Below are 19,147 nucleotides of genomic sequence, written 5' to 3'. Positions count from 1 at the left end.
TTTGAGTTTCTTCAGAACTCAGGTGAATTCCACCTGGTCCTGGTGACGTATTAATGTTTAACTTTTCAATTTGTTCCAAAACCTCTTCTACTGACACCTCAATCTGAGGCAGTTCCTCAGATTTGTCATATAGAAAGAATAGCTCAGGTGTGAGAATCTCCCTCACATCCTCTGCAGGGAAGACCACATGCAAAAATTCTTGGCAATGGCTTTGTCTCCCTTGAGTACTCCATTAGCACCTCAATCATCTAGTGACCCCACTGAGAGTGTGGCAGGTTTCCTGCTTCTGATGTACTTAAAATATTTTTGCTGATACTTTTTGTTTCTTTTGTTAGCTGTTCTTCAAATTCTTTTTTGGCATGCCTAACTATACTTCTACACGTGACTTTCCAGAGTTTATGCTCTTCTATTTTCCTTGGTAGACAGCCCCCAGGCTGTGCCACAGAGTGTACAAAAAAATCTATTTTAAGAATGTTTTAACAAGAACTCATTGGGTTTACTTTTCATATCCCCCTACACATATAGCCAGAAGGCCCAGTTATTATGAGCCCAACTCTAGAGATTAGAGAATAAATATAACTCACATATTTAAGCCTTTAAAAATTACCTGTAATAGCTTTTTGGTACATACAAACTGCCTTTAAAATGACATGAAAATCAGATGTCTCAGGATCTTCAAGGGCTAAAACCAAGTGCTTTGTATCCCACTTGAAAACTGACAGGTTTCAGAGTAGCAGCTGTGTTAGTCTGTATTCGCAAAAAGAAAAGGAGTACTTGTGACACCTTAGAGACTAACAAATTTATTAGAGCATAAGCTTTCGTATGCATCCGATGAAGTGAGCTGTAGCTCACGAAAGCTTATGCTCTAATAAATTTGTTAGTCTCTAAGGTGCCACAAGTACTCCTTTTCTTTTCACTTGAAAACTGTGACTCTCCCCTTTTCAAATGATATAAATATCCCATTTCTAGACTAGCAGTCTTCTAAGACTGGATCTTAACGTTCTCACTGGAGCAGGATTAAATCCTGGGCATGGGACCAATCTAACTCTGGAAGGAAATTCAAGCTTCGTGAGTAAAGAAGGAAATATTTCTTTGGCAGTTTATTACATGGTGCTACAATTTATCACATGTGTCTGTTTCCTTCTTTATCCACAATCTGGAATTTCTTCCCAAATGTAGACTGTCCCAAGAAAGAAATGTCAGAGACAAATTTTAGGATCAGTCTCGGTTTAAGGTTCAATCTCATAACTCTGACAATTTTACACACACACACACACACATACACACTGTTTGGGGATATTATACGGATAGGACGGGAAGGAATTTTCATAAAGGAGGATTTAAGTCCTCTTTGCAGCATTGGAAATGGGAACAACACATCCCAGCTTAATGTAAACACATGGTGATCAGTTGTGAAGTCCTTTATGTTTTATGACAGGTTTCAGAGTAGCAGTCGTGTTAGTCTGTATTCGCAAAAAGAAAAGGAGTACTTGTGGCACCTTAGAGACTAACAAATTTATTAGAGCATAAGCTTTCGTGAGCTACAGCTCACTTCATCGGATGCATCACAAGTACTCCTTTTCTTTATGTTTTAATGTGCCTGGGAATATTTAACTGTCTTCCTGAACTGACCCTAGAAATGAACTCCTCCAAGCACTGTGACTGACTGTCAGAGCGTGCAGGACATCCAATATGTACCAGAGCTTCAGACTGCATCTTTAAAGATAACTTTGTGCTGCAATCTAAGTGGTGGACAAAGAACATGAAGAATCAATTTATCCAGAGGCAGCCACATAATGTACATGATATACAGACATTTTACACTCTCTCTCTTCCAAATCACAGCCACAACTGGTGCTTCTTCTGTGTTTCTTCATCCAAAACCTAAAATAACATAGTCTTATTGAAGCCAACACTCTAATGGGCTGATCGGAAGCAAAAAAAAAAAAAAAGGGAAAGAAAATTCTGTTCACAGGACACAGAAGTATCCCCCCAGGTTATCAAATTAAATCCAGAGGCAGTAACAACATCATAAAAAGGGGTTTGTGCTTGACATAAGACAATCCCCTTATCAATAAGCAGCAGCCAGCCACAAACAGTCTCAGGATAACCGGTTCCTTATTCCCTTCTTTCCTTCTGTTACAGCATCACACATCTTACTTTGACAGCAGCAGATGCTGGGCATTTGTTCAGGTACCAAGTGCTATCCTGGGACTCTTACTTTTTCATTCCCTGGGGCCCTATAAGTCTTAACAGTTCAAGGAATTCTAGTGCTTCCCTAAGATCCTTGTTGAAAGGCCACATTCTTCTATTTCCAGTGCACAAGGTTAGAAGGCCTAACCTGCACATATAAATTGGATTCATAGAAACCACAATTCAGGAGGATTCCAGATAAAGCACATACGGGATGCTGTTGGTCTCTCTCTGTTTTGCACATTTTTTTCTGGGCGGGCGAAAAGGGTTGTCGGCTTTTCTTAGGTTTCAGAGTAGCAGCCGTGTTAGTCTGTATTCACAAAAAGAAAAGGAGTACTTGTGGCACCTTAGAGACTAACAAATTTATTTGAGCATAAGTTTTCGTGAGCTACAGCTTAGGTCCCAATTTAGTAAAGCATTAAGCATGTGATTAAGTCCATCCTTGTTTAGCAAAGGCTTAATTTTAGGCATGTTTTTAAGTCCCGTTGACTTCAGGCAAGTTCTGAAGTCCTTTGTTGAATCAGGGCCATAGTTTACAACCAGACCCAATCTCACTGCTAGTGGCTTTGCTGGGGGGGAGTGAGAAAAGATAAATCAGACTGCCTGAACATGATCAGAGAATAAATCCCAGACTAATGGATAAAACTCCACATGTGGACCACAGATTTTTTGGGGGGCCTGCTGCTTTTAACATGCTCTTCTTTAAAATGGCCTTGTGGAATTTCACTTCAAGTCTTCATTTATTTCCACTATTGCTTAATAGCTTTGTTTCCATTAATGGAATCCAAAAGTTTATAGATGGGCTTTCCAGTCACTGATCAAGAAAGCTTTTTTAAAGGATCAAAATAATGCTGATCCCAGTCTTTAGAGCTTAGCAAAACTCAACTCTCACGTGTGATACTGATATAAACATGGCTGCATATAATTAGGGACCTTGTTACATGATTTACTCCAGAGCTACTCTAGAAGTCAGGTAGGAAGAGACCCTTCTGCAGAACAGAAAATCTCAGATGACTTTCAGATAAAAGACTAACACTAAGTATCCTACAGGATGAAGACCATGGTGAATTGAGTGTCAGTAGTCCATGTTAGTATTACACAAGCCATATTTGTTTATCTAACCAGCTCTTTATCTGGCACTTCAGTGAGCTGCTGTAAGTCACTGAAACAAAACACAGTTCAAGAAATGCACTGAGGATGAGGCAGGGAGGGCAAGGGAATAAATGCAGACCTTGAAGACTAAGGAGATCTGCAGAGGAAAACTCAGAGGTGTCCCTTTGCACCAACAGAGGTTAACCTTTAACAGGCAAGACCATGAGGAAATTATTACTGACCACCCGTTTTGTTTTCTAACAAAACACCCTGTCAAAGTTTTGGGCCTGAGGGCTGTGGCTGTGGGGAAGGGCAAAGCAGTACCAGAGAGAAAAGATCATGATTTTAGTTATAGGGTATATCTACACTGCAATCATGGGGTGTGATTTCAGCTCATGTAGTCATACCTGAGCTAGCTTTAATCTAGCTAGCTTGGCTACTGGAGAGTGAAGCTGTGGCAGCCTGGGCTCCAGCATAGGCTGTCCAAGCCCACTCAGAACTGGGGGTAAATAGTTGGGTGGCTGGCCCATCTGACACCTGTGATGCTGCAGCTTTATTGCTACTGGTCCCCAAGCTAGCCAGATTAAAGCCTACACGATGATGCCTGATGATTGCAGTGTAGACATACCCTTAGAATCCTGGTCCTTGGTGAATCTAATTGTTGATGGCAGAAAACAGCTGCGAAGAGTTTATTTAGAAATTGTTTTTATTTAGAAATTTAGATGAGCTCTCATCACTGCAGCTTCAGTGCAAAAAGAAGTCAGTTATAAAGCAATGAAACCTCAAAGTCTTTAAGTCTGAAAGCTCAAAAGTAGACTCTCTAAAGCAGTAATGGACTGAGACAGACCCTCAGTTTCAATGCCTGCACTAATCCATGAGCCAATCAGAAGCACGGGATCAGAGAGTCATGCTGGGTTCTTTCCTTGTGCATCAGCACCTCTAACAAACATTCCATAGGCCACATCATGCCCTCAGTGCTGCTTATGCAGCCCCCCATTGTCTTTCATGGAGTGAGACACCATGAGGAGAAAAAATCTTATGCCTTTAAAAATCAGTGTAATCTAATCTGAAACTACAGCATGAATCATAATTGTAAGGTTATAACATGGACGGATTCACTATAGGGCAGGGCTGTGGGTGCTCACACTACATTTTCATACCTTTACATGATTTTATTTCTTTTCAGTTTAACCTTAACTCTGAATTTTCTGGGTTCAGAACATCTGATTTGGGGACAGTTACAACACCCCTGTAATGATTTTTACTATGTACTTTCAACCTTAATTCCATTTTAACTTTTTGTCTGAGACTTTAGATTACCATAGGCCCTATAGGCTCCAACCAAGATTAAAGTCCCCTTGCGCTCGGCGCTGTGTAACACATAATGAGAGGCAGCCTGTGCAAACAAAAAAGTCTAAACAGAAAAGACAGACAAGGTGGGAAAGGAAACAGAGGCACAAAGAGGTGAAGTGGCTTGTCTGACATCACACTGCAGGTCACTGGTAGGGATTAGAGCCCAGGCCAGTGCACCATACACCATGCTGACTCCCATGCATTTAGCAGCCAAGGTGCCTCTCCAAATGGTCATGATTGTTTTTTATATATGGATAAACTGTTTAAACTCAGCTTTTTAAACCAGTAATTATAGTGCAGCCCTGATGTTCTTTAGAAACACAGAGAAACCACACACAATAACATCTGCTTTCATCCACGTGGAGAACAATTCTCTAGGCTCGAGTAAACGTCCCCCAGAGGAGCCCTCTCTGAGCTGCCCCCAAGCAAGGGGGAGGCACATTCCCTACTCACCATCTATAGGGCTGAGGTAATCATGAAGATGCGCCGCGCTAGCTGCTCCCCCGCTCTGCATCAGGAGGTCCCCGTAAGGATTCGGATGGCTGGCCATGAGCGTCATCTGGTGATAGTAGTCGGCAGGGTTGGCTCCTGGAGGGGGAGGGGGCAAACCAAAGAGGCCTCTCTCTTTTAGATGCTCGTGAGCCACTGCAGAGGCAGAGAGTGAGGAGACAAACATGGGGAAAACGTTCTCACAGTAAGTAAAACTCCAGTGCTGAAATTACAGCCTGCCCCACAGCCCCCAAGCCCTCTTGTTACAACTCAGTTTGGTGCTTTAATGACGTGCGTTTGGGCGTGTTTCTGTGGACAAAAGAGGCCTCTGCATTCTTCCATTTCCGCACATTTATAAACAATCTCTCATTCCCCCTTCTAATAATCCTTCCACATGAAAACAGAATTCACTGCAGGGAGGGGTCTGGAAGGCCCGACCAGCCCACAGCAAAAACGCTGTCAGCATCAACTTTGGTGCCCATTAGCAAAGAAAAAGACAAGTAGAGTCCAGTTAACAACCGCAGCTCAAGGAAATTAAAGCCGAGATCTAATGCGGAGAGCTAGGTTTAGTGTCTGGCAGTGTAAAACCATTCTAGCTGCCAAAGCCAATTACACTCACTTTCTTCCCGCTGTAATTTTTCAAACCTGCCTCCCCACTAGCTCTCCATTAACTTATTTACCATGGCCTAAAAAAACCCCACAATGCCCCTTTTAAAATGCCAAATAATGAAACTCACTTTGCAAGGTGGTGGGAAAAAAAATACATGCTGTATGCTGAGAGCAGAGGTTTGGAATCTTAACACTTGCTCGCGTGAGCAAAACCTAATTAACAGGAACAGAAGAGCCACATTGTAAGGTGTGCATGTGCCTGTATCTATCCAAGCTATTTACGTGCCCCTCAGTTACCGCAGCATCTAAACATTTCAGTCTTTTGATAGATATAGCCTCATCACACTGATGTGAGGTAGGAAAGTGCTCTTCTTCTCATTTTACTTACAGGTAGTGTGACCAGATGTCCCGATTTTATAGGGACAGTCCTGATATTTGGGGCTTTGTCTTATATAGGTGCCTATTACCCCTCACCCCCTGCCCCAATATTTCACCCTTGCTATCTGGTCACTCTACAAACGGGAAACTCAGGCACAGAAAGACTAAGTGACTTCCCCAAGGTCATAGAAAGTCTGCACTGGAGCAGGGAACTGAACCCAGAAATCCTGAGTTCCAGGCTAGCACCCTAAACATTGGACCGTCCTTCCTCTCTATGTAGATACATACAAGGTCCAATTTTGATTTCACAAACACACTTTTTATATTGATTTCTTATGGAGATACTCCTGATTTACTCATCTGCAACTAAATGAGACCTTAGACTGTACTGAATTATATATATATTAGTGGCCAAATTCTCTTCTGCCATAAATTGATGCAATTCCAGCATTACATAAGTAGAGAATTGGGCCTTCTATCTAGTTGTGCTTTCAAAAGGGTATGCCTGTATTTCAATGTTTTCTGAAATTCTTTACTGAAGAGCCTCCCATTTTTCATTTCTCCCCGCCTCCTACCTCAAATATACAGCGTTTACCATTATCAAACACTCTGTAAGCCTCAGTTCACTGAAACGGGGAAGGTAGGATCTATACTGAATACAGCCTGATGCTTGGAAGTGTCTGGGTTATTTACACCCAGTGTTGCATCTATGCACCATGCACAGGTTTTCATATTCCCTTTACTTGGGCAAGAACTATTCCACAGGGATTACCCAGGGGAGCGGGAGGGAAGCAGAAATAATGAGGAACGAGGGGTCAGGTGGCCTCTCCCCCTTACACTAGGGCACCCATCACATGAGAAAGGCTAGCGCCATGTAGAAATGCTGTAGTGTACAGGAACTGTGTAATAGCCCTTTAAGTAGTTTTTTGGTCCCTTAGTGAGCCCTGCCTGCTGCCTTCTATTGCAGACGCCACAAGAACCCAACTTGTGGCGTCTGCAATAGAAGCAGCAGGGTATATCCAGCGAGGTCTTGTGTGTTTGTACATAGTTAGTAAACGTGGTTATTTGGAATCCAACTGTGTCCAAGATGTTTCCTCATATCGTTAGTGTTGTGTAAAGAGCAAAGACACAACAAACACTTTGCACAGCTGCAGCCCTGTCACAGGGCTGCCGGGGTCCCTCTAAGGACCCACCGCCAGCAAAGCTCACAAGTCCAGAGACTGGAGTAAAATGGTACATAATTTTAAGCAAAATATTTATAACAGAATCCAACAGTAACAGCTCTTCTCATGCTCTGGTTTGTCAATGCAATGATGGAAAACAAATGTGTAGTTACAGACCAGGGAAAAAACAGCTCCCCACTTCAGAGAGCAGCTGTAGATTCTTTGCAGCTGTAGATCCTTGGGGTATAGTGAATGTAGTGCTGGTGAAAAGTGCCAGAGCTACAAAATAGCTACAGCACGAGTAGCAGCAGAGCAAACTCGTCCAGCACCATGTTGGCTACATGCTTCAACCTTGACCCTCAGAGACCACTTCTAGGCGTAAGAGTTGCCATGCACGTTCATTTTCTGCCCTCTCTGTGGAGACTGACAATATGGGTGCCAGCCTATGCCAACTGCTGTGAGAAGGCGTATTTCAACAACAGTCAATCTAAGAACTGCACTACTCATTTCATGTCCGCCACTTGACAGCCTGTAGTGCAGCTACAGCTTTAAACCCTCACACTCGGTGTCAGGATAGCAATGCGCTTACCATCAGCAGGGCTGAGGCCTCTGGCAGCAGAGATCATGGAGAGAGTGGGACTGCTGTGCACGGTGCGGAGGTAATGTTCCATATGGGGGTTCATGTACGGGTGAGGGGGGTTGAAAGGTGATTCACCAGGTCCTGCTGGGTGAGGAGAAAGGCGAATAAGGGAGATGTCGGAGATAACGGGGCTGCCACTGAGGGTAGGAGGCCTGTGAAGGAAACAGAAAAACATACTGTAAATTGGTCTTCAATTTCATTAGTACCTCTTTGTGCATTTTTTCTTTAAGCTAGAGCATATGGCTGGAGAACAGGACTCCTGGGTTCTAGTCCCAGCTCTGACTCACTGTGTGAGCCTAGGTAAATCATTTCAATTTTTTTGCACCTCAGTTTACCCTTCTATAAAATAGATATAAACTGTGCATATATGTATCACTGCCACGTGTTGGAGAGAATTATAAGTGCTCTATTCTAATCTCTAATGCTGCTAACTGTGGTTGAAGAATCTCCTCTATCTCAACTGGTTTTGGAGCAAAAGACTCGATAAGTTTATGGAGGAGATTGTATGATGGGATAATGGGATTTTGGTAAGTAATTGATCATTAAATATTCAGGGTAAATAGGACTAATCCCCTGAGATGGGATATTAGATGGATGGGATCTGAGTTACTACAGAAAATTCTTTCCTGGGTATCTGGCTGGTGAATCTTGCCCATATGCTCAGGGTTTAGCTGATCTCCATATTTGGGGTCGGGAAGGAATTTTCCTCCAGGGCAGATTGGAGAGGCCCTGGAGGTTTTTCGCCTTCCTCTGTAGCATGGGGCATGGGTGACTGGAGGGAGGCTTCTCTGCTCCTTGAAGTCTTTAAACCATGATTTAAGGACTTCAATAGCTCAGACATAGGTGAGGTTTTTTGTAGGAGTGGGTGGGTGAGATTCTGTGGCCTGTGCTGTGCAGGAGGTCGGACTAGATGATCAGAATGGTCCCTTCTGACCTTAGTATCTATGAATCTATGACTCAGAGATAAATTATTGTGAAATCCTCTGTGGCCACAGTATGCAGTACAGTGACATATGCGATGCCTTAGTTGGCCACAAGTTTCTACAATACTGACCTCACATTGATATTGTGAAGGCTGTTTAAAGAATTTTTGCCGCATACACTGAGATCTTTGCAGAACAGATGCTATGCAAGTGCAAGGTGATAGAATTATTCTTTACAAGTTCCTCTGTGAACATTAGAGAGAAAAGATAAAGTGTCCGTCACCACTTCCCTGCGGGAACAGGGAGGGGAAAGGAACTTCCTTTGTTCTCTTCTAAACCTGCTCATAGTGAGACCATGGACTTGTCGAAACTAGAGAGAAAGAGACAGAGACTTTGTCAGCTGGAGCTCAGGAGAGGTATGTGCTTGCCAGCAAGTCAGGCAGAATTTCTGTGCTCAAAGCTTGGTACAAACTGCTAAAGCCAATAGAAGTAGTGAATCTAAGTTTCAGGAAAAGGAGCTAGATAAGAAAGGGATGTAAAAGCTACAGACACTCTCCACATTTATGGTCATGAAGGTGAGCCACAGGATGAGTTGCATTTCTTGGTCTGTTGTGAGCAGGCCTTGAATCCCTATTTGCTCTTTGACAGTTCTTTCATCTGCCCATCTTACTAGGAGACTGCCTCAGATAGGAAAAAGAAAAGGAGTACTTGTGGCACCTTAGAGACTAACAAATTTATTAGAGCATAAGCTTTCGTGAGCTACAGCTCACTTCATCGGATGCATTTGGTATGCATCCGATGAAGTGAGCTGTAGCTCACGAAAGCTTATGCTCTAATAAATTTGTTAGTCTCTAAGGTGCCACAAGTACTCCTTTTCTTTTTGTGAATACAGACTAACACGGCTGCTACTCTGAAACCTCAGATAGGAAACTGCACCTCCCAGGGGCTAGCAGCTGCTGCCTTTGCAATGTCTAGAAGTGAAAGAAGTTTGGGAGGGAGGATAGCCAAGTGATTAAAGCAGGGAAGGGGAAGCCAGAATTCCTGCATTCTACCCCACACCCTGCCACTGAATTGAGTGACCTGGGGCAAGTCATTTAGCTGCTCTCTGACTAAATAACCCACCTGCAGAAGTCAGTCAAAACTTTTTCAAACCACATTGGAAGGTTTGTTTTAAGTTTTTGAGGGCAAATGTTCAGATCAGATTTTATCGTGTGTGTTCTTCTGGTTCTCTCCTTAGTGCTAAATCCCTCATTCCCTGCTTAGGCAAAGTCTCCGTTAAAGTGAGAATTTGACCTGAGAAAGGATTCACTAAATGCTGCAGGTTTAGGTATCTGGACATTTCTACATAAGAAAAAAAAATCAGACCTGTATTTCAACCCTGGAGCAGCTCCACCAGCAGTCGCAAAGGTGAAAGATGTAGTGTGGTGAGGTCTCAGGTGTTTTTTCCATTGTATCTTCCAATCCTTATTAAATAACCCAGTAATAATAATTCATGCACAATCTACCATACAGCCTTCATCCTTCCTATCACTCGGGGATAAACACAGGATCTGTACTATGCCAGTCTAGACTCAGCCCTAGTGTTCAGCCCCTTCATAAACCTGCAAAGGGAGTTCCATCAAAAAAAGCCTACAGTACCAGGGGAGGGAACTGGTGGCATGTGTTATTTACGGTGCCATAGGTACGAGTAGCACTGGATGCAGAGAAAACAAATGCAGTCCCTGTCCTGAGTAGTTTACAGTCTTAGCTACATACAGGAAACAGGGTGAAGTAACAATAGACAAAGAGGAAAGAAAGGGGTCTACATCATGTGAGATCCCTTTTAAATTAGATTTAGATCTAATGAGGGTTGGTGTGGAAAGGTGGGGGTAGAGCATGTCCGATGATGGGTTTTGAGGATGATCGTGAAGCACGATTTTATGATGTATGGGATCAGAGACTTGGCAGCATGCTGGTGGGTAAAGGGTAGAGGAGCGATGCAGAATTATCAGCATAAAGAATCTAAGTGGGTGAATGACAGGAGATAAGAGTGGCTGGAACAAGGGCTGAGCTCAGTGGCATTGGTCTAAGCACTGGCAATGGTAGCACATTTTATGCAGGACTCTACATAAGAATATTTAAGTATTCCCACGATTGTGTGTGCATGCAAATATCTTTCTCTCTACATGTGTAGGTAGCCACAAGAGTGAAGCTCTCTGAGAGGCTTAGACATGCCACCTGAACCTCAAGATACAGATTTCACCCTATACTGTCAACAATTCAGGTGCCTTTTTATTTATTTATAATACTTGGATATCCACAAAGCCGCACATAATAGTAACACAAGCTTTACGGCCTTATTCAGCAATTTATGTTTGTCATTGTCTTTCTGATAAATTAGTAAATCTGGCAAATGTTTGAACACTTTTTGCTGATGTGTAATACATTAAAATATATATATATATATTGTTCTAAATACTCCTCTGTAGTGATAAAGTCTGCATCTCACCAATGTAAAATACAAGGCAGCAAAAAGCTGTCATTACAAGGGTATATCAGTATCCAAAACACACACACACACACACACACACACACACACACACACACACACACACACACACACACACACACACACACACACACACACACACACACACACACACACGTTTTATTGGAATCACTCCTGATTCACAGTGCAATAACTGAAAGCAGAATCAAGCCCATTATATTTTAAGTACTGAAAGACAAACTTATGATCACATAGTGATTTCAACCTCATAACCTGTTACTATGTCATTTTGTTACCAAATTTATGTAGGTGACTTAGTCAGTTTCCAAAACTGCCTTGTTCCAAACTGTGTGGCCTATGTACATAGCCCAGTGTACTGTGGCTGGTTAACATCCTCTGTACTTCAGCCATGACATCATCTACAATAGCAGCACGCCTGCAAGGCTCAGCCAAGCTTGAGCTAAGATTTGTGTAACAGTCGAGGTTGCTGCTAATAAGTCAACCGTGTATGAAATCTACCAATTTATTTTGGGGTGGGGGGGGGAAGAGAAGTGAATCAAAGTCTCTGTTCCAGATTTAGTTTCACATCATTTCTAACAATCTCCACCACCTCATCTGGAAAAAATGAAACGGGTTTAAAAAAAAGTGATGTCATTAAGAAAACATCTGACAAATTTTTCTTCTGATGAAGACTTAATATAAGCAAGGGGGAATGTAAATTAAAAGCAGTCCCAATCTACCCCAACCCATGGAGCCTGGCTTAATATATAAGCCATGAAAAGAGTTTTCTTACATATACAATAAGTTCCCTCTTTCATCAATAGTCAGTGCTTCTCCCAAGGGGGTTGTGAACTTCTTTGATGCAGGCTTGAAACTATGTATTACTGGGTTTATGAGCCTTCTGAGGCTACTGTGATCAAACTGTGAGGCCGACATCGAAAATGCATTCAATAATATGCAGGGCTCGCTATTCATTTTTTCCATGCTAAAGTGTGCAGAAGATTCTGAGTCCCTCAGAAGAGGAAAACTCCAGCCTGGCCAAAAAGGTAAAGCAGGAGAAAAATGACCAAGATGTTAACCAAAAGGCATGCAAATGGAAATGCAGCCGGCAACAGAGCACAAGGTTAGCCTAGTGGTTAAAGAAATGGACTCAGACTCAGAGGTCCAGCTGAACTGCGTTCAATTTTCAGTTCTTCTACAGACTTCCTCTGTGACCTTGGGCAAGTTACTTAGCTTTTCTGTGCCTCATCTGTAAGGCTACGGTCTACACCACGATTCTTTCAGCGGCATGTATAGCATGTACTCGAACAGCCCCCCTAGCATGGGTTTAAATAGCAGTGTAGACAGTGAGGCATGGCTTAGATGAGTAAAGTATAGACATGCTTGAAGGGAGTGGGCATGTACCTGAGTACATACCCGCCACAGATCTCTTTGCTCAATCCGCGCTGTTCTCGCTACACTTCTGGTTTTAGTTGTGTAGTGCCCCTGCCACAAGAAGAGACTCCAGAGAAAGGCTCTGGCACTGGGGAGGCAGCAAGGAAAGGCTCTGCAATGGGGAAAGGCTCAGTCAATTCCTTGCTGCTAGAGGCTTTCCCCTCTACTGGTAAGGACTCTGCCAGAGGGGAGACAATGGGAAAAGGCTCCACCAGCTCCCCACTGCTACAGCCCTTCCCTGCTGCAGGTAAAGCCTCCATCAGCAGGGAAAGGCTCTGTAACTATACACTGTAGTGTGGACCCAGCTTGCTTTTCACTGCAGCATGTAGCTACACATACCCTGAATGTCACCAAATGCGGTGTGTAGGGTGGATGTAGCCTAAAAGTAGAATAGTAATACTTCCACTCTTTATCTGTCTCATCTATTGAGACTGTAAGTTCTTTGGGGCTGGGACTTTATCTTACTTTGTATGTGTATAGTGTGCCTAGCACAATCAGGTTGCAATCTCTGTTAGGACCGCTAAAGATTATTAAAACACAAAATAACTATAATAAGCAGCTCAGGGATACCGATCGCTTACCATGACAAGTCTCAAAGTAGTATGGCTATCATTAACTACCAACTAATATTAATCCTTAAGAGTACTGGGGATAAGATCCTCCATTCCTCAGGCCACTGTCTTCTCCTCACAACTTGCTTTCCCATTTCACCAGTAGCCATTTGCTCCCCATCCATTATTGTTAATGATCTGAATTCTAGCAAGCTCCTGAAGGCCTCATTTTAGAAGAGTGCCCCCACTGTGCTAGGTGCTGTACAAAGACATAGTAAAGAGATAGTTCCAGCCTCAGAGAGCTTACAAGATTGATAAAGGGTGGTGGTGTGTGGGGTGGAAAGTATTATAAGCTCCCTTTTACATCTGGTGAATTTAGGCATGGGGAGATTAAATAACTTGCCTAGGGTCAGAGAGGGAGTCTGCGGCAGAGGTGTGAATAGGATCCAGGTCACCTGGTTCCCAGTATGGTTCCTTAACTACAAGATCAAACCTGGTCACCTTCAGAGCTCTTCCCCTGCTGCAGTATCCCCATCCCTGAAAGTGCTTCCACCCTGTTACTAGTCCTTTCCACCCCTGTAGCATAGCTGCCTCCCCATCTGTGTTCTAAAGGCTGAAGGGACACTGACGATTGTGACCATCTATGCCAAAATTTGACCGACAAGATCAAACCATGCCCTCTCTCCAGGGACTATATCCAGCTTTGGCAGGGATATGGATTGAAACAAACAGCTCTCCGCTTTCCATCTCTAAACATTATGATCCCAACTGTTTGGATCTCCTCCTCGTACCCCATTCCATATTCAGGAATGTTCTGGACCATCCCTAACAAAAATACATGGCAGCATCCACCCCACACATCACATCCACAAATGCAACCCCCAAGGCTGGATTCACCTAACAGGGAGAAAAGGGCTGGTTCTAGGCAGAAGCTGTGGGTGCTTCAAGCATTTCCTTAAAACACTTTCCCACAGACCTATGATGTTAGAACACATTTGTAAAATTATTCACTGTTCTCGCTGTTGGACACTGGGATGGCAGAAAACACCTGACCATGCATACTGAGGGAGAATCCAGGATCCACTGAAGTCATCTGCAAAACTGCCCCTCACTGCAATAGGGCCAAGATTTCACCATATGTATATTTCCATCACAGCTGGGGCTGCACTTTGCAAATAGGCTTTGGAAATGGAAGTGGGGTGCCTGTTTCCCTGAGGCTCTTTTCAAAATCCCAATGTATATCATTAGCAGTCAGTTATTATGTAGTGATTTACATCTTCCAAGAGGCACATAAGCGTTCATCAATTTACCTTCCCAATGCCCCTGGGAAGCAGAAAAGGTTATTTGTTATCCCCTCCCCCCTCTTTTTTAAATTTTAAACAGACATGGAAACTGAGGCGGGGAAAGTCTGTTGATTTGTCTAACACCATACACTGAGTTGGTGGCAGAGCTAATGTCAGAGAACTTTTGAGCTCTCAGGCCACTAACTCACACTTCTCTTCAGATCAGTTATTGACAAATTATTGTTGACAGCTAGGAGGGAACCACCTTGAAAAGTGCACAGGGCAGTGTTGGGGTTACTAGATATTTTCCCCTTGTGCCAATAATCTGCTGTCTATGGAAGGGAACCGTTAGGCATCTACAGATGTCAGTATGAAGCAGCAAACATTTCTTGCATTCATGAGCAGTGATTTTAGAGTCCCTTAGGAATATCTGTGACCAGGACTGGGGATAAAGGGGGGAGATCTCTTTAAACACTGATGGCATCAGGAAAAGTACCTCCCAGAACATTATTTGCAGCCTTAGATTATTTCCACAGCTGTCAATAGTTCTCTCCACCGGTGCATTGTTCTCACCTACTTGTCAGCGTTGAAAGCCACCCTGCTGTTTCAGGGTCTGATGTACAATCCTCCACAGATGCAGGGAGGTGAGGCAGCTCAGCAGTTGGCGTGTGACAGGACTGTAGGAATAGCACCAGCAGCAAGAAGATCTATTAACAGTTGACACTTGACACACAGAATCAGTGGGAAACTAGGAATTTTTGGTGGTTTCCTAGGGATCTAGTAACTCCCCAATTGTACTTGCATCAAAGGAAAAGAAAGCTGCTTAATCTTCTTACCACCTGTGCCACCCTAGTGCAGCAAAACAAAATCAGGGTAAATAAGTTTGTTGAAATCAGTGTCAATTCATCCAAAATATGCAGACAACCTAAAAGCAGAGGAATGGATTAAACATGTTGTAGTCAGTAAGAGCCATATTTGGACAGCGGCCTCATGCTAAATGGCAGTACTGGGTCTCTTCTTTGGCACTACGGTCAACTGACGGTCCTCTCAGCAGGACAAAAAGCTTTTATCAAGTCTCCATCAGGCAGTTCAAGCAAAATGGAAAAAAAAAATCCATCTATCCCTAAGAACCTTTGTTCACCTTGTAGCAGTGTCAGGGCCTAAGAGGTTTGGAAAAACCTGCTCCTCCTGAATAGTAACATAATACTTTGCTGTAGCACCTTTCATCTGAAGGTCTCCAACTGCTTAGTACAGAAGGAGGAGTTAAGGGCCTGATCCTCACCTGGCATCTTCAAAATGGACTCTCTCCTTTGACTTCAGTGGAGCTACATTGATTTACAGCAGTTGAGGATCTGGCCCCCCAAGGGTATGTCTGCACTGCAGCTGGGAACAAGCCTCCCAGCCTAGGTAGACAGACTCATGCTAGCTCCGACTAAGATAACATACTAAAAATAGCAATGTGGATGTTGTAGCTCGGGCTCTGAAGCCCACCCTGGGTTTGAGCTCTGGTGGCTAGCCCCAGTCTCCACTGGAGGAGCAACTTTTACACTGCTATTTTTAGCATGTTAGTTCCAGGGAAATTAGCATGAATCTACCCACCCGGTATGGGAGACTTGCTGCGAGTTGCAGTGTAGTCATACCCCTGGATGCACAACCCCCTTTGTGAGGCGTACAACTTCCATTTTACAACTAGGTAAATGGGGAATGTGGTAAATCTGCCAAAAGTAAGACAGCAAAATAAAAGGCAGACCCAATAATAGAATCCAAGTGTCCTGTCTCTCAGTCCCATTCTCTAGCCAGTAGACAACACTCTCTCCAAAAGGGAGTGGAGGATTTTCAGCGGCTCAGTAGTTTACAGTCCTAGCCCATATGTGCCATATGTGCCTAGCCCAAAACATCTCAATTCAGCATGGTCAGGCTTATCACAGATTGAAATGTCAGTAGAGGGGGTTTTGGAACAAACTTATAAATTAAACAGTAATAAGTCACCAGGACCAGAAGGTATTCACTCAAGAGTTCTGAAGGAACTCAAATATGAAAGTGAAGAACTATAATTGTGATATGTAACCTATCCCTTAAATCAGCCTCTGAACCAGATGACTGTGAAGAGCTAATGTAATGCTGATTTTTAAAAAAGTATCCAGAGGCCATCATGGCAATTTCAGTACCAGGCAAATTGGTTGAAACTATAGTAAAGAGCAGAATGATTAGGCTCAGAGATGAACACAATGTGTTGGGGACAAGTCAACATTACTTTTGTAAAGACAAATCACACGTCACCAACCATTAGAATTTTTTGAGGATGGCAACAAGTAAGTGGTCAAGAGTGATCCAGTATTTATACTAAGAAAAGGAGTACTTGTGGCACCTTAGAAACTAACAAATTTATTAGAGCATAAGCTTTCGTGAGCTACAGCTCACTTCATCGGATGGATCAGATGAGTAAGCTGTAGCTCACGAAAGCTTATGTTCTAATAAATTTGTTAATCTCTAAGGTGCCACAAGTACTCCTTTTCTTTTTACGGATACAGACTAACACTGCTGCTACTCTGAAAAGTATCTGTACTGACACCTGTGCTGTTCAACAGATTCATAAATGATCTGGAAAAGGGGTAAACAGTGAAATGGCAAAGCAGTCTGCAAAGAGTTACAAAGGGGTCTCACAAAACAGGGTGACTGGGCAACAAAAAGGCAGAAGAAATTCACTGTTGATAAATGCAAAGTAATGCACATTGGAAAACAATCCCAACTATGCATACAAAATGATGGGTTCTAAATGAGCTGTCATCTCTCAAGAAAGAGATTTTGGAGACATTGTGGATAGGTCTCTGAAACCATCTGCTCAATGTTCAGTGGTAGTCAAAAAAGTTAACTGAATGATAGGAACTATTAGAAAAGAGACAAATAATAAGACAAAAATATAATGCCAATATAAAAAGAAAAGGAGTACTTGTGGCACCTTAGAGACTAACAAATTTATTAGAACATAAGCTTTCGTGAGCTACAGCTCACTTCATCGGATGCATTTGGTGGAAAAAACCAAACCAAATGCATCCGATGAAGTGAGCTGTAGCTCACGAAAGCTTATGCTCTAATAAATTTGTTAGTCTCTAAGGTGCCACAAGTACTCCTTTTCTTTTTGCGAATACAGACTAACATGGCTGCTACTCTGAATGCCAATATATAAAGCCATGATCCGCCCATACCTTGAACTCTGCATGAAGTTCTGGTCACCCCATCTCAATTGGAAAAAGTAAAGAGAAGGACAACCAAAAATATTAGGGGTATGGAACAGCTTCCATATAAGGAGAGATTAAAATGACCGGGGCTGTTCATCTTAGTAAAGAGATGACTAAGGGAGGATATGATCGAGGTCTATAAAATCATGAACATTGTAGAGAAAGCGAATAAGGAAACCCCTTCACATAACACAAGAACCAGGGATCACCCAATGAAATTAATGGGCAGCAGGTTTCAAAACAAACATAAGGAAATACTTCTTCACGCAACAAATAGTGAATCTGTGGAACTCGTTGCCAGGGGATGTTGCCAAAAGTTTACTGGTTCAAAAAAGAATTAGGTAAGTGCATGGAGGATAGGCCCATCAATGGCTCTTAGCCAAGATGGTAAAGGACACTACCCTTTCCTCTGGGTGTCCCTAAACCTCTGACTGCTGGGACTGGATGAAAGGGGATGGATCACTCGATACGGCCCTGTTCTGTTCATTCCCTCTGAAACATCTGGCCCAGGATCATGGTGGGCTAAATGGACCATTGGTCTGACCCAGTATGGCTAGTCTTATGTCACCAAAATATTTTATCCCCCAGTCCAGTGTATTTCAGTGAAGTGGATACACATCCCTATTTATGTCTCTTAGAGGTTGGCAAGTACATATTCCTCTCACCACTACTCACAACGGTGGATGTGAGCTGCTATGCCCCTGGGCATTACTGGTAGACACAATGCTGTTAAAAGTGTTCTTTATGTCCCTTGTGCTGGAACAGCAGCCCCACTGATCAGCACCATAGCAGCATTACTTCTTGGAAGTGAATCCCCATTGGGATGAGGGTATCTGAGGCCACCAGTATTTGGAGGAGGTACTAGTGGTTCTCAGGCATTTTAATTTGTAAATAAGTGCAGCAAAAATAGTGTGACTTTCATTTTTTTTTAATAAATTGGCAGAGAGGATGCTTGGGCAGCAGCCCAACTTCCACTGGAGTTGTTTATGCCATGAACTAGGAGTAGAGCCATTTCCCAGTGCCCACCCTGTCTGTCTCGCATGAAATCAGCTCGGGTGTTCCTGGAAGCTGAACCTCTAAGAAATCCAACACCAACATAGTCTCTCTGCAAGTGCCTCTCTGCCACCACTGCCCTCCATCCACCCCACACAGTCAGAGACAGTAATGATGAGTTAAGGCTGGATTGAGAGCTGATCTAAAACATCTTCTGTGCTCCAACAGGGGTCTAAGAGTATGGATGGGGGAGGCATGCCACTCTAAAGAAAAATTGGGACCTTCTTTCCCATCCCTGGCTTTATAATCTAGGAATCCT

General features: G+C 43.1%; 1 protein-coding gene across 1 annotated transcript in view; it reads right to left on the bottom strand.

The window, feature by feature from the left end:
- Nucleotides 1–19,147, bottom strand: part of GLI2 (GLI family zinc finger 2) — a 271,143-nt gene that overhangs the window by 45,545 nt on the left and 206,451 nt on the right. Inside the window, 2 exon segments of the mRNA XM_038422722.2 lie at nt 5,092–5,283; nt 7,867–8,069. Of these exon segments, the coding sequence (XP_038278650.1) occupies nt 5,092–5,283; nt 7,867–8,069 (395 nt within the window).

This window comes from Dermochelys coriacea, chromosome 11 (assembly GCF_009764565.3).
Source record: "Dermochelys coriacea isolate rDerCor1 chromosome 11, rDerCor1.pri.v4, whole genome shotgun sequence".
Taxonomy (NCBI): domain Eukaryota; kingdom Metazoa; phylum Chordata; order Testudines; family Dermochelyidae; genus Dermochelys; species Dermochelys coriacea.
This window is presented reverse-complemented; position numbering and strand designations above follow the sequence as displayed.